The sequence below is a fragment of the Callospermophilus lateralis genome, chromosome 9, assembly GCF_048772815.1.
Source record: "Callospermophilus lateralis isolate mCalLat2 chromosome 9, mCalLat2.hap1, whole genome shotgun sequence".
NCBI lineage: Eukaryota > Metazoa > Chordata > Mammalia > Rodentia > Sciuridae > Callospermophilus > Callospermophilus lateralis.
This window is the reverse complement of record NC_135313.1, coordinates 20339636-20355021: the sequence shown is the minus strand read 5'-3', so window position 1 is coordinate 20355021 and position 15386 is coordinate 20339636. Positions and strand designations below refer to the sequence as shown.

The 15386-nt window shown below is 40.6% G+C and overlaps 1 protein-coding gene across 2 annotated transcripts in view; it reads left to right on the top strand.

Annotated features, from left to right (window-relative positions):
* Smarcal1 (SNF2 related chromatin remodeling annealing helicase 1) overlaps nucleotides 1-15386 on the top strand; it is a 60749-nt gene that overhangs the window by 32973 nt on the left and 12390 nt on the right. For both annotated transcript variants that reach the window (XM_076865969.2, XM_076865970.2), the window contains exons 11-13: nucleotides 1672-1812; nucleotides 5391-5606; nucleotides 13025-13095. In XM_076865969.2, coding sequence (XP_076722084.1) covers nucleotides 1672-1812; nucleotides 5391-5606; nucleotides 13025-13095 — 428 coding nt within the window. The remainder of the gene's footprint in view (nucleotides 1-1671; nucleotides 1813-5390; nucleotides 5607-13024; nucleotides 13096-15386) is intronic.

Below are 15386 nucleotides of genomic sequence, written 5' to 3'. Positions count from 1 at the left end.
CACTCTGGTCTGGGATGTATATGAGAGAAGTGACTCAGTATTATATTAACAGCCTATAAATATCCAGCAGGAGACCCTGGAGCGCGAGCTGGTTTGGCCCAGGCTCCGTCCTGGGCAAGCACAGCCACAGAGGGAGTGGGTTTGGGACCTGGCAGACCTTCTCTTATCTATAGAACCTTTTCATCTTGTCCCTTTCATTGAAATGGTCTTAAGCCAGGGTGAGAGATGCAACAGACTTCATTGAGGAAGCCCATTGTTATTTTAATGAGTTTGCATTAAACCTTGCAGGAAATTAGAAGACTCAAGTAATTGAACTGTGGAAAATTATAGCTGTTGAAATGCATAGCTGCCCCTTCCAAATGGAATTAGTATTGGCAGTGGCTGAGAGGGCAAAAGTGCATTTTTAGAATTGTATATATTGTTTATTTATAAGGAATCATTTTTCTTCCCATTGCTACACCTTTATTTATTTATTTTCCTGAGGTAGTGTATCCATTTAAAAACTAATTTCCTCCTCGAGGAGATTTACTCAATGCGATTGCCTTATATTACTGTCATTAGCTCAAGGTTACAATGGTTAACAAGCTGTTTCTAGACAACTGAACTCCAGGTAGGGTCCCTTCCCAGAGCTTAAGTGAATTTTCTCTTCAGTAAATTGTGGTGATATTAAGTTCCAACAGAGCTGGAACTTTTTCAGTCTCAACTTCTTTCTCTTCTTTTTATAAGAGGTGCAGGATTTGGGTCTAATCTCCTTGGGGACAGGTCTCTGTTAGGGTAGTGGAGAACATCATTAAAATTGACTATTTCCATCCTGCTCACTGCTGACCAGGCTGCTGCAGACCTGGGCTGAATTAAGGAATGTGGATCTGGGTGCTGCCATTTAAAGTCCCTATTAAATGAGCTGGAGTCAGGGACCTCTAGGCTTGAACCAAGGTGAAGATGAGGAAGTCCTTTTTTTAAAGAACATCAAATAGAGGCTATATACACAGGCAATCTCTGTCACTTCCTTCAGGTCATAGCAGTGTCATTATTTTATAGGAAATTCTACTTGAATGTCAGAAATCTGTTCAGAAGTTCAGACCTGTCGTTCTTTCCCACTTCTGGTTCCAGTGCTGTATTCTTTGTGTTTACTCCGTGTTCCTTGTGACACTAACTAGCTTCCTTCTGAATTTTTCTCGGCATTCAGTGAATACTTCCTGATTATTTAACTTTGTGCCAGGCACCAAATGCTACAGGAAATAAAGAGAACCCAGCCTAGTCCTTTACCTCAAGGCGCTTTCCATCTAGTTGGAGAGATGGAAAAGAAAATGTTAAGTGCTGTGATGGCAGTCAGGAAGGACTTAAGAAAAGGAGAAGACGACTTACCACATCGGCATCTCCATTAGGTCCTCGCAGCTCATAGTGCCCTGCATAGAGACCCCAGGTTATCCACCACGCGAAGGTCTGTAGTAAGGCTGGTATTGAGTATCTTTGGAATCTAGATCTACCCTTGTTTCTGTGATGTTTGAACTTGAGAACTGCCAGCAGTGAGAGGCCAGGAAAGTGGTCAGGCTGAATGCCAGGAGGTTTTGCTATTTCTTATGGCATCTAGCTCTTGCCTCACGGGCATTTTGGATGCTTCCTGTGTTCTTCTCCCTGTATTCAGGGCACCTTTGGCTGTTTGTCTTCTAGGTTGCCAAGAGGGTGATCTTACTATCAGGCACACCAGCCATGTCCCGGCCTGCAGAGCTCTACACACAGATCATTGCAGTCAAGCCAACTTTCTTCCCTCAGTTTCATGCCTTTGGACTTCGCTACTGTGATGCCAAGCAGGTATTTGTTCTTTCTTTCCTCTAAGCCCACCTGTCCCTTGTCTTGATTCTGACACTTACCTTTCTGTCTTCCTCTCTCTCCCTCCCTCCCTCCTCCCTGGTGGTGGGGATCAGACTAGGGCCTTGCACACATGTGCTCTACCATTGAGATATATCCCCAGGCCCTACTTTTCTTTCTGGTGGTATTGAGTATTGAACCCAGGGTTTTGCATATGCTAGACAAGTGCTCTACCACCAGGCTCTACATCTAATCTCTATTCCTTTCTTTGGCAGTGGTATAAGTGAACTGAGGAAAAGGGATCAGGGAATGGATCATGATTTTAGTTCATGTTTACCCCCTACCCCAACCTTGGAGTACTCTCAAGGGCAAGATGAAATAAAATTAATATCTCCTAGTTTCAATGTTTGTGGTGATTCCAAGTCAGTGTTCTCTAGGAAAAAGACCACCAGCTAATGTGCAGGTGTGTAGAGCTCTGAGAACCAGCAGGTCTGGCCTTAGTTAATAGCTCCTGCACAAGGCATGGTGCTGGGACTGTAGAAGGAAAGTCCATGCCAGAAGTTAGCTCCAGAGGAGGGCACTAAGGTGGGTTACAGCTGAAGCCCTAGGCAGAGGCAACAAAGTATATAAGGTGGCAAGGTTGCTTGGCATGGGAGGAATATGAAGTAAAAGAAAAATCCTATCTGTGCAGAAAGGTGAAGGAGAACCTTTGAGCAGGTAGAGTGGAAGTGTGATCCCAAGATGCCTTGTAAGGACCTTTCTCAGCGAGCCTTTGCCCATAAGTGGTGACTCAGTGCATCACTGCCTGGTCAGTAGGCCGAATCCTCTGACCCAAGATTGGTTCTAAGAATACAGTCAGTGGAGCAAGTACCTGGACACAGCTGCTGCAATTCTCCAGAAATGTAAAGGGCAGCCTTGTTAACAGAAATGCATTGCAGTCAATATCTCCATTTATGAATTCACATTTTTTCAGACCTGAGTGATTCTTGCTTTATGATCAAATCAAAATACACTGAACCCCTATTTGCATCAGTGACACTGATACTTAGAGAAATGGTTATAGCTACTCATCAGCCATGTATGAGGGCAAATCCCTGCTATGCAAATTCATGATTATTTGTTATATTTTTATTATTATTTTATTTTGGTACCAGGAATTGAACCCAGGGCTGATTAGCCATTGAGCCACATCCCCCAGACATTTTTTTTTTTTTCTTTTGAGACAGGGTCTCACTAAGTTGCCGGGGCACGCACCATCATGCCTGGCTGTTTGCTATATTTTTAAACTATTTTTTAAGGGAAAAAAACTCAGATACTTAGAAAATATCCACTTACATGCAAAGTACTTAAAATGTAAATTGTAGTGGTTTGAAAAGTTAATTGCAAAGCTGGTTGTTGAGGCAGGAAATTTCTCAAATTGTTAAATATATTTAAAAGTCATATACTTTTGCTAGGTGTGATAGTACACACCCATAGCTCAGCGTCTTAGAAGGCTGAAGGAGAAGGATTCCTTGAACCCGGAGTTTGAGATCAGCGTGGACAACAGTGAGCAGAAAACAAAAACCATACACTTCTTTAACAAACTCTGCAACTCAGTTTGCCCATGGATTAATCCAGATTAGATTGAGTGTGTAGAGTTTTCATGTGTGATTTGTACTGTCATCCTGTTTGCAAATATTCGACTTCTTAAGATCTCTCCTTTGATTAGATAGGTCTGTAGCTGATGATGGAAGGAGCTGAAGGTAGAATTTGTCATCTCTACTCTCTAGACTCTCCTTTCCTGGGTTCTCATTTTCAAGCCTGCCCCTCTCAGTTTCTCACATCTGAAACAGGCATCATCCTTGACCACTCCCATTCCCTCCTCTGCTCTCATCCCAGCCCTACCGCAGAGTCTCTTCATGCTTCCTTTTACCCAGCCCAGTGTCTGAGTAAGTTTTCAGTAAGAGCTTGTTGGATTATGATTATTCCAAAGTCCAATTTTAAATCTTTAATATTTGGGATTTTAACCTGCAAAATTAAGAGGTAACAACATTAAACTTAGGAGCATAATACCCAAATTAATTATGATATCCACCTGGTCACAACATTTTTTTTTAAATGCAGCTCAAAAGGCAGACTGCTTCCCCCCCACCCCTGCCCCCTCCAGCTTCATGCATTAAGAAGGGAATACCCACGCTGAGCTCATTTGCTATCTCCTGGCTGTCTCAGGTATTTGCTGAGAACTTTCAGTTGATTTCAGAGGGGTGAAGTTTTTTGCTTTTTTTTGTTTGTTTGTTTGTTTCTTTTGTGGTACTGTGGCTGAACCCTGGGCCTTATATGTCTCACATATATGTCTCACATATGCTAGGTAAGCACTCTACCACTGGACTACATCCCAAGTGCAATTTCAAGGTGTTATTTTGTTTGTTTGTTTTTGGGGTTTTTGTTGTTGTTGTTTGTTTGTTTTTTTAAGAAGAAACAGCTTTTAAAAAATACCTTTATTGAATTAATTAACTTATTTTTATGTGGTGCTAAGAATCAAACTCAGTGCCTGACACGTTTTAGGCAAGTGCTCTACCACTGAGCTACAATCCCAGCCCAAGAAACAGCTTTGATTCATTTATTTCTTTATTCTCTATTTAATATAGATCTACAGGATCCTACCCTGTCTCCACTGTTATGGTAGACCTGTGGGCCATGTGAAGCTAGCAAGCCTATCTCCTATCCTCAGGCAGCTCATAGTCCAGGGCATGTGGAGCTGGAGGGGATGGAGCAGCTAGCAATGCAAAGCAGCAGACACACTGGCTCACCAGAGTTGTGCAAAGTCTGTGGAAATCAACCCTGTCTCCAGCAATATTGTAGTGGAGGATAGGGTCTCTTATTTTATTATTGACTGGTTTTTGTTTTGTTTTTTTGCATTGCTGGGAATTGAACCCAGAGCCTTATGCATGCTAGGCAAGTGTTTTGCTGAATTACTCCCAGGTTTTTATTTTAATTGCTAACATCTTCCCTAGCCATGTGAGAAGGCATAGATATTTAAGTTCACTGCCTCCTCGGAGCTACAAAATTAGGAAATTATGTATGTGAAGGACTTTGTAGGACCCCAAGAACCCTCTGGTTTCAGCCAGACTGGCACAAGCCTGTGTTCTGGCCCCTCTTGCCAAGCTTCAGCCTCTACCGCCCACAGCAAGACCGCAGTTGCATTAGCTGTGTTGTACTTGGTTGGGTGCTGAAACCGATATTGAGAAATAGTAGTTTTTAAATCCTTCTAAGTCTCAAATACAGATATTACTGACATTGTTTATTACATTGTACAGTGAATTCTGAAGGGGAACCCTTGGGGAAGATTTATGACTCTACTTAATATACAGTAATAGTCTGATAAGCAGAGTTTTCTGTCTTTTAATAAAACAAGCACGAGTTGTTGGACTTTTTGCATTTGGAGCTGGCAGGGTTAGTGCCAGGTTGTGGAATGGCTTTTTCCTTTTCCTTTCTTTTTCTTATTTTTCTTATCTGGGAGTTCATCTATCACTTGAAATTCTTTGAACAAAGAGGGACTCCTGCCTGGCCTGTGAGCAGTCTGTCCTGGTCTCTATCCCCAGATGTCCTGGGGCTGGGACTACTCTGGCTCCTCCAACCTCGGGGAGCTGAAGCTCTTGCTGGAAGAAGCGGTCATGCTGCGACGCCTCAAGTCTGACGTCCTTTCCCAGCTGCCAGCCAAACAGCGCAAGACGGTGGTGGTCTCCCCAGGACGGATGAGTGCCAGGGCCAGAGCCAGCCTGGATGCTGCAGCCATGGAAATGACCCAGGGCCAGACTGTGAGTGTGGGGCTGGTGAAGGATGTGGAAACAGTCATGTCCACGGGGGTTCCTTTTTGTAAAATGTTCTGTGCACATGACCCTGAGTTCTCTGAACTTGCCTTTCCAGCACCTTTTCCACTTCCCTGGGCAGGAAGAGCCAGCCAGTTTATTTCTCAGCCTACCTGATCTGTTTTGAAAATATCTTATTAAATTGTGGTTTTATATTTGTGTGGATCGCTATTAACCTGTGGTCATACAAATGACTCTAGGGCAGTGACAGAATGGCTTTTTCCTTTTCCTTTTTTTTTCTTATTTTTCTTATCTGGGGTTCATCTATCACTTGAAGTTACTTGAACAAAGAGGGATCTCTGCCTTTTGCTCCTGTCCTGTGAGCAGTCTAACCTGGTCTCTATCCCCAGATGTCCTGGGGCTGGGACTACTTGGGCTTTCCAACCTCGGAGAGCTGAAACTGATATAAAAAATTTTGAATACCTCAAAGAAAATTGAAATTCACTCTTAGTGTATTTTGAGAATGCCTCGGTATTGTAACAGTTGTTAGAAAATTTGTCCTACATGTTTTTGATACATGTTAACCCTCTAGCTCTTCCCTTTGGTTTGTGTTAGTCAGAATAACAAATGGACATTTATATAACAAAACAGTTTTCAAACCCTCTGAACGTGTGTGTGTGTGTGTGTGTGTGCGCGTGTGTGTGTGTGTGTGTGTGTGTGTGGTGGGAGGTACTAGGGATTGAACCGAGGACCTTGCACATACTGGCAAGTGTTCTACCATTGAACTACATTCCCAGCCCTTCTTAAATTTTATTTCAAGACAAGATCTGATCAAATTACCCAGACTGGGCTTGAACTTGTGATTCCTCTGCCTCAGCCTCCCAAGTAGCTAGCTAGGATACAGGAGTGTGCTACCACACTGGCTAAACCTTTAAACCTTTTGAATCCTACTTAGATATAGCTATTTATGGTAGGCAGGAAGCTGGCATCCCCATTTTTCAGAGAAGGAAAACAGGCTCACAGAGATTGCAGTTTGCCTGGGGTCTCACTGCTGTTCCATGGCAGCAGCAAAGGCTAGAACTGGCTTTTACCCCAGTGATTTAGGGCTCTTCCCACTGTGGTGTTCTATCTTTTCAATATACATTTTTTCTTCTTTTTTTTTTTTTTAAGAGAGGATTTTTTAATATTTATTTTTTAGTTTTTCGGTGGACACAACATCTTTATTTTATTTGTATGTGGTGCTGAGGATCAAACCCAGCACCGCACACATGCCAGGCAAGCGCGCTACTGCTTGAGCTACATCCCCAGCCCTCAATATACTTTTATTTTGTCTTCAGTGTTGCACTCTACTAAGTGCTATGAATTTATCTATACTACTTTCATTTTTGTCCTCTTTGGATAAAACTTTGTAGTTTTCATTGGCAAGAAAGTAACAATAATTTATAATTTTTGACATAATCACAAAGCATTACTTGGATTCGATATTGCTCCATATGAAGAAACTTAGATACAAATGAGATCTCAGCCTTCTGGGATATTACAAAGTAAATTAGAATGACAGCAGATAAAATGTGCAATGTTTTTACTGTTATTTTATCTGGTGGTGAGCAAAGATAACTGGTAACTTTTAAGAAACAGGATAGTATAGAAGATGCACTGGTAAATTGTTACACTATTTAATTTACATTGTGTTACATATGATAATCTGGATGGTCCCAAGGAAATAAGCAAGCATAATCTCTTTGCTGTGAAGTTTCCAAAGTTCAGAAGTACTGATGTGGACATACAGAACTGTGTTCTCAAATTACACTTCAGTATAATCCCAGCAGCTCAGGAAGCTGAGGCAGGAGGAATACGAGTTCAAAGCCAGCTCAGCAACAAGGTGCTAAGCAATTCAGTGAGATCCTGTCTCTAAAATATAAAATAGGGCTGGGGATGTGGCTCAGTGGTTGAGTGCCTTTGAGTTTGATCTCTGGTACCCCCCGAAAAAATTACATTTCAGTAGAAATAGGTGCTCTGTTGCTAAAATCAATCTTGGTAGTCCTTTCTTGGTCGAGATAAAAATTCAGTGAATGAGAGCTAGGAATGTAGGTCAGTAGTAGAATGCTTGCCTGGAATGCATGAAGCCCAGGATTCAGTCCCTAACCCTGTAAAAACAAAGAAAAAAAAAAACAAGAAAAATATAATAAGTGGAATTTTTTTTCTCATTTTTTCCCTTATATAATAATAATTATTTTTTTTTCCTACTTTATTACTGAGCTACATCCCCAGTTCTTTTCATTTTTTATTTTGAGACAGAGTCTTGCTAAGTTGATTAGGGCCTCCCTAAATTGTCCAGGCTGGCCTCAAATTTGCAATCCTTCTGCCTTAGACTCCAGAGTCACTGGGATTATAGGCATGTGCTGCCACACCCAGCTCTCACAGTAAATATATTCATGGGAAAAAAATTCAGGAATGAACTACTTTTAAATGCAAAGATCTGAATATTTGGGCTGGGTCTGTGGCTCAGTGGTAGAGCACTTGCCTAGCATGTGTGAGGCACTGGGTTTGGTTCTCAGCACTGCCTATAAATAAATAAAAAATAAAGGTCCATCAACACCTGAAAAACATTAAAAAAAAAAAAAAAGATTTCAGATGCAGCCTGAAAGTTTAATATTAGAGTTTATTGGTGATATGAAATTAAGTTAATCCATGAAAATGAAGATGTTGGATGTTTTACAGCTTTTGGTCCCTTAAATTTAGGGGGATGTTTTAATATTTTTGTATCTAGGAAGGGGAGCCACAACCTGCCTTGGTGCTGGGAAGAACATAAGAACAGAGCCAGTTGCTCAGGGTCCTGCCGATTGTGTGATTGTCATCTTTGTCTTAAAAACTCCCTGGAGTCTTAACTTTGGGCTTTACATTCATAATCTGCAAAACAAATTAGAGTGTAATGTTTTAAGACTCCAGCTGAGAAAGAGCCCAGAGCTCTTCTCAATCCAGCACTTGAGAATTGCAGTCTGGTTCCCTGGAGTCTTAGACAAATTGCCTATGTCTGAAAGATAAAAATTGAGTTGGTGCACATTACCTTCAGTGTATCACTGAAATTAGATACTAAATTCTTTTTGATAGTAAGTCCTTGAAATCTTAGTGCTCTTTTGTGCTCTTTAATATAAGTTCATTTTTGTAATAGATCTGAGTAGAAAGTGAACTTGGTGTGCTTTCTGCTTTGGACCATCAAAACCTTTCTACTTCTAAAGCCACTGACATGGTGCAGTTGTAAGCCATGAATCCAAGCAGGAGCATCGCCCTTGCTTCCTTCAGAAACCAGAGCCAGCATTGGCTGGTTGGACTTGATGACCACAGACATCCCTTCCAAACCCTGGCCAGCTGTGAAATCCCAACCAAGTTCAAAGAGTTAAAATGGGTAATGGTGTTTTCTTGATTGGGTCAAGCCTCTATCCTCTACTGAGTACCCCACACACTGGTTCTTGTCCCTACTTTTTTAGTTCTATTTCCCTGCAGCTTTGCTTGTGGTGTGGGTTCTGCTGAGCCCTGCTGAACAGCCTGTCAGGAGTTAATTTTTTGTTCTTCACACTTTTCCATCTGGAGGAGGACATTAAAAAAAAAAAAAATGCTTCAAGTCACAGAAGACAAGGTGAAGTTGCCAATTTATAAAATATAATGTTATAATGAAAGCCTTTTCTCATTTTTCAGCTGAAATAATAGATATTACTTCACAAGCTGAGGAAAGCTTACTGTAATCATTCTTAGTCTAAAACCACTTTTTGAGCAGCAAGTCCAGAAGCAGAAAAATAGAGCAAGTCAATGCAGACTTCCTGGTGACAATATCTGTTCACCCTTGTCATTTGGCAATCCATTCAAAATTCCAACACAGAAAAATAATTTGAGAACTCCAGTGGATCTAATTTAATAAAAGTCTAGGAGGCAGGAACAAAGAATTCAGATTATTTAAAATATTCTGGCCCGTAACCAGCAAAAGAAGTGAGATTGTTAATGAAGGTTGGTGATTTTTTTTTTTTTTAATAAGCTAAAGCTATTGATTTCTCCCACATTTAAAATGCAATAGGATAGGGCTGAGAATGTCACTCAGTGGTCAAGCACTTACCCAGTTTTTAGTAGTAGTGTGACAAGATCACTCAACATTTTGCTTTAATTCCCTTCATCTCTGCAGATGGGGATAATAGTACCTTCCTCATAGCAATGTTGATTATTAAATGAGTTAATGCACTTATGTATCTTGGAACACTGGCCCATAATAAGTAGTGCATAAATGTTAGTTATTGTTTTATTGCTGTACCATAAAAAAATCTTTTTTTATCACATAATTTTAGCACATAATTTTGGATATTTTTCTATAATATGTATATTTTGTTTAAAACACATTCATATATACCTATATATAAGTAGTCACAGAATATATTTGTGTATACCTATAAATAAACCAAATATATATGATACATTATTTATGTAATAAGTAATATATATACATATATGTATATGTACATAAACATATACATATGTACATAAACATATACATATGTACATGTACGTATACATATATACATATACATATATTGACACCAATTCATATCTTCATACATGTACTTTGGATAATGATATATGTATATGTACATATACATATATGTATGTGTATATATGTATATGTACATATGCATATGTATATATACATATATGTATATATATTTTGAAAGCAGATTCAGATCATACAAACACCCATCAAGTGGGAAGAAAAACAAGTTACAAAGCTGCCAGGAAGGCTTTTCCATATTGTTAAGTGTTCTTTTTAAAACAGTTTTGTTGTTATTGTTGTTTTGTTTCTTTTTTTTTTTTTTTTTTTTTTTTGTGTGTGTGTGTATGTATAATACTTTTGATTAAAACCAGGGGCACTCTACAACTGAGCTACATCCCCAGCCCTTTTTATTTAATTTATTTATTTAATTTTTTATTGATTTAAAAAAATTATAGCGGAATGCATTACAATTCATATTACACATATACAGCACAATTTTACATATCTCTGGTTGTATATAAAATATATTGACACCAATTTGTATCTTCATACAAGTACTTTGGATAATGATATCTATCACATTCCACCGTCCTTGCTAGTCCCCTGCACCCTCCCTTTCTCTCCCACCCCTCTTCCCTATCTAGAATTCATCTATTCCTGCCATGCTCCCCCTCCCTACCCCACTATGAGTCAGCCTCCTTATATCAGAGAAAACATTTGGCATTTTTTTTTTGGATTGGCTAACTTCACTTAGCAGTATCTTCTCCAAACCATCCTTTTACCTGCAAATGCCATGATTTATTCTTTTATTGCTGAATAAAATTCCATTGTGTATATATGCACATTTTTTTAATCCATTCATCCACTGAAGGGCATCTAGGTTGGCTCCACAGTTTAGCTATTGTGAATTGTCTATAAACATTGAAATGGCTGTCTCCCTGTAGTATGCTGTTTTTAAGTCCTTTGGGAATAGATCGAGGAGAGGGATAGCTGGGTCAAATGGTGGTGGTTCCATTTCCATATTTCCAAGGAATCTCCATACTGCTTTCTACATCCTGGGAGCAAATTTTTATCCCTCACACATCAGAAAGAGCACTAATCTCTAGTGTATATATAAAGAACTGGAAAAGCTAAGCACCAAAAAAACAAATAACCCAATCAACAAATGGGCTAAGGACCTGAACAGACACTTCTCAGAAGAGGATATACAATCAATCAACAAATATATGAAAATATGTTCATCACTCTAGCAATTAGAGAAATGCAAATCAAAACTACTCTAAGATATCATCTCACTCCCGTCAGAATGGCAGCTATTATGAAGACACACAACAATAAGTATTGGTGAGGATGTGGGGGAAAAGGTACACTCATACATTGCTGGTGGGACTGCAAATTGTATAGCCAATATGGAAAGCAGTATGGAGATTCCTTTTTTTTTTTTAATCTTTAAGACATTCTGGCAAAGTTGCCCAGGCTGGCATTAAACTTGCAATTTTCATCTTGTGGCCTTAACCTCCCAAGTCACTGAGATTATAGGCATGCACCATCCCATGTCAGCTAAAATATAGTATTTAAAGACTGTATTGTGTTTTCTCAGATAGCAATACTATAGTTTTGTCAATTGTTTTAGTTAGGCCTTTAAGTTATTTTCAGTCACTCTTTTGAATAGTACTTCACTAAATAGGACCACAGCACTGCCTTACCAGTGGTGGAGGAGCATTGCTGGGAGGTCAGAGTGATCGTAGCTGAGTGTCTCCAGCGTTAGCATTCTTTATATATATGGTACTCTTTAGTGGGATTAATTTAGATACAAACCATAGAGAATATGGTTTCTTCTCCCAGGTAGTGAAGTCCCTTCTTTAGGAGGCAGGCTGAAAACACATGAGTATTGGTTGTGAAATGATATTAGAACAGTCAAAGCCAGATGAAGTGATTTCAGTAAGTCTTGGACAGAGGTGAGCCTGGTCAGTGGGGCACAGACACCATTTGACAGAAGAAAACAAGCTGGGCAAACACCACACGTAAGTTGTCACTGCGCTACAGGAAATAGATGTGAGTGGCCACAGCCACATCTCAGTGGATCCTATGAGTCTGATGCGTGTGGTGAAGCCCCACCTGAAATGCCTTTCAGAAGATCTTTTATGTTCCTTGTCTGCCGCAGTCTGGCTGGGCACAAATCACCGAGCCGCCACAAAGCACTTGTATGTTCAAACAGGAAACTTTATTGCCTGAACTCCAAACAGCACTCCACGCACACTCTCCGAGAACTCTCCCAACCGCTACCCCCGCGGCCCCCAGGAACACCACCCACCAACCAGAACTCCCCGGGAACTCTCCCGGAACCCCACCAGGCTGTGCGCCCTATTACCAGACAGTAAAGTTCTAATATACAATTGAATCAATCCAGCATCATCTTAATGGCTCGCCTCTCAACCATTACTTCTTTTTTTTTTTAAAGAGAGAGAATTTTTTTTTTTAATTTATTTTTTTTAGTTTTTGGCGGACACAACATCTTTGTATGTGGTGCTGAGGATGGAATCCTGGCCACACGCATGCCAGGTCGCTTGAGCCACATCTCCAGCCCTCAACCATTACTTCTGGCAAAATGCCAGGGGCCATTCCAACTGGGCTGTGGCTCTCAACACTTGTCTAATTAGGTTTCTCCAGCAGTTCTCAGAGAAAGACAGGGTAGTTGTAACACTGATTCTACCTGAGCCCAGGAAGTTCCTATGACTTGGCCAAGAGGAAGCAAATAAGTCAGTGTCAGAGTCTGGGATCTCTGACTCCATTGACTGGTGGTGAGTGTTGGTAAAGCTGAGTAGCACTAGTTGGTCAGCTTATCCCAGAGCCCCAAGAGTGGTCTTCAAGGTCTCAACCTTTCTTTCAACAGAAACAGCAGCAGAAAGAAGCTCTCATTGTCTTCTTCAACAGAACAGCTGAAGCTAAAATCCCATGTGTCATGTAAGTTGTCATCATGTGTCAACCTATCCTTTTCTTTCTCCCTTTTGTCTATAAAAATTAAAACGATTATTATTTTAGTGTGCCAGGATGGTTTTATTGCTAAGAAGTGATCAAAGATTAGAATTATAACTGCTTTGAAAACAAGTTTTATCCCCTGTGGCCTCATTACCCACAAGCATTAGTCACCCTGTAACTTGAGCCTCAGCAGGCTGTGCTTGGGGTCCCCAAGAGAGCCTGTCTTGACCCAAGTAGGCTGAGGCTACTCAAAGGGAAGGTGGACTTGACACACATGTAAAAGGGAAGAGTTTTTCTTTTGCTAGGAGAACTGTGGTCACTTGCTTTTAGGAGAACAATTAGAGGGAGAAGCTGCCTTTGGGGATATTCTGGTCTTCACCAAAGACACTAGGCTTCAGCCATTATTTGGAGGGGGGGGGCGCGAGACAAAGGTTAAAGTTTGTTCAAAAGATTTGAGCCAGTGCGGTGGTGCATGCCTATAATCCCAGCAGCTCAGGAGACTGAGGCAGGAGGATCACGGATTCAAAGCCAGCCACAGCAAAGGCAAGGTGCTAAGCAACTCCATGAAACCCTATCTCTACATAAAATAGAAAATAGGGCTGGGGATGTGGCTTAGTGGTTGAGTGCCCCTGGATTCAATCCCCATTACTCAAAAAGAAAAAAAAAAAAAGATACAGGTGAGTGGTCATTGACACACTTAGTTCTCTTTCTACCTAAACTAAAGCTGAAGTAATAATTTCTTTTCTTAGAATTATTACTGACTCTAAAAAAAGAAAAAACAAATCTCAATTGTTCAAATTTCACTATGGGTAACTTGAGGCAATTCTAACGATGTGCACTTTGCCTGGTTTAATCCCTCCTTCCCTCCCTCTGGCAGTGTAATGGCCAAGTGGTTAAATTACAATGAAAATGGATTTTGTGTGGGTCAACTGGTGCGAGAGTGGCTGTGGGGACTGAGATAGCTGGATAAATTGAGAAACAGCCCCCTGCCCCACATTTTCATTCAGCCCCCAGACCCCCTGGCCTGCAGACCTCCTCCTTGCCCTTAACCATGGGGACAGTCCCCGCCTTACTGAGAGCTGGATGCCCCACAGGAAGCCTGCTGACTGTCTCTCCTTCTCCCCTGGGCACTGCTCTTTTCATTTATGGTACTGTTATAGGACTCATGAACTCCAGGTGTGGTTTTTATGGCCTAGAAGCATCTCTCTCAGAAACTAATCTGAATTTCCCCCACCAAGCCATTTCTCATGTGCTTCTGAGTAACAGAGGGCAAGGGGGTGAGTTCTTTGCCTGGCTCCCTCGCCCATGACCTACAAAATTCAGAGTCTGCAGTGCCTCTCTCTTGAGGTACCTGGCCCACAGCCTGAGAATTTAAGTTGAGCCATTTTACCACCTCACCTTTTACTTTGGTCATACCATGTACATACTTTTTCAAAAATCCTGTGATGAATTGTACAATATTTTATAGTTTACAAACCATTTTACCTCTATTAACTCATTTCATATTTATAGTATTCCTGTGAAATTGGTGGAATAAGTCACGCTTGGTGGTGCATGCCTGTAATCCCAGCATCTCAAGAGGCTGAGGCAAGAGGATTGCAAGTTCAAAGCCAGCTTCAGCAAAAGCAAGGCACTAAGCAACTCAGTGATTCCCTGTCTCTAAAAATAAAATACAAAATAAGACTGGGGATGTGGCTCAATGGTTGAGTGCCCCTGAGTTCAATCCCTGGTACCTAAAAATAAATAAATAAAAAGAGAGAAAGGAACTGGTAGAATAATTCACATTTTAAAATGCAGAGTATATCTCCTATAAGTCATTGGGACACCAAGTCACACATTTATTTGGTTATTGGAAATTAGATTGTAAATCTTTTTTAAAAACCTCAATTTCCTCTGTTGTCTGTTTTCACTTTAATGGCAATCTTTAGTGTAACAGACTAGGTTGTGGTCAGCAGATATTTCCAGACTGGTAACAGAGGGACTTGTAGCAAGAGCAATAAACATGTCAGATGTGGAGGGAGAGTGGCATTAGGAAAATTGGGGCCAGAGGTTTTTATGGGTTCACCAAGTTGATTTCATGGCCCTGTGACTCTTGGTGCTATAACAATAAACTTTTTTACTTATATCATGGCAAATTTTATGTCTCTGAAAATAATTAAAGTAGATTTGGTTTGTTCATCAGTTAAGGAAATTGAACTCCAACCTTGGTCCTTCTTAATATTATTTGAAAATAATTCTTAGGTGTTTGGAGGCAGTCGTACCCTTCCATACCTGCC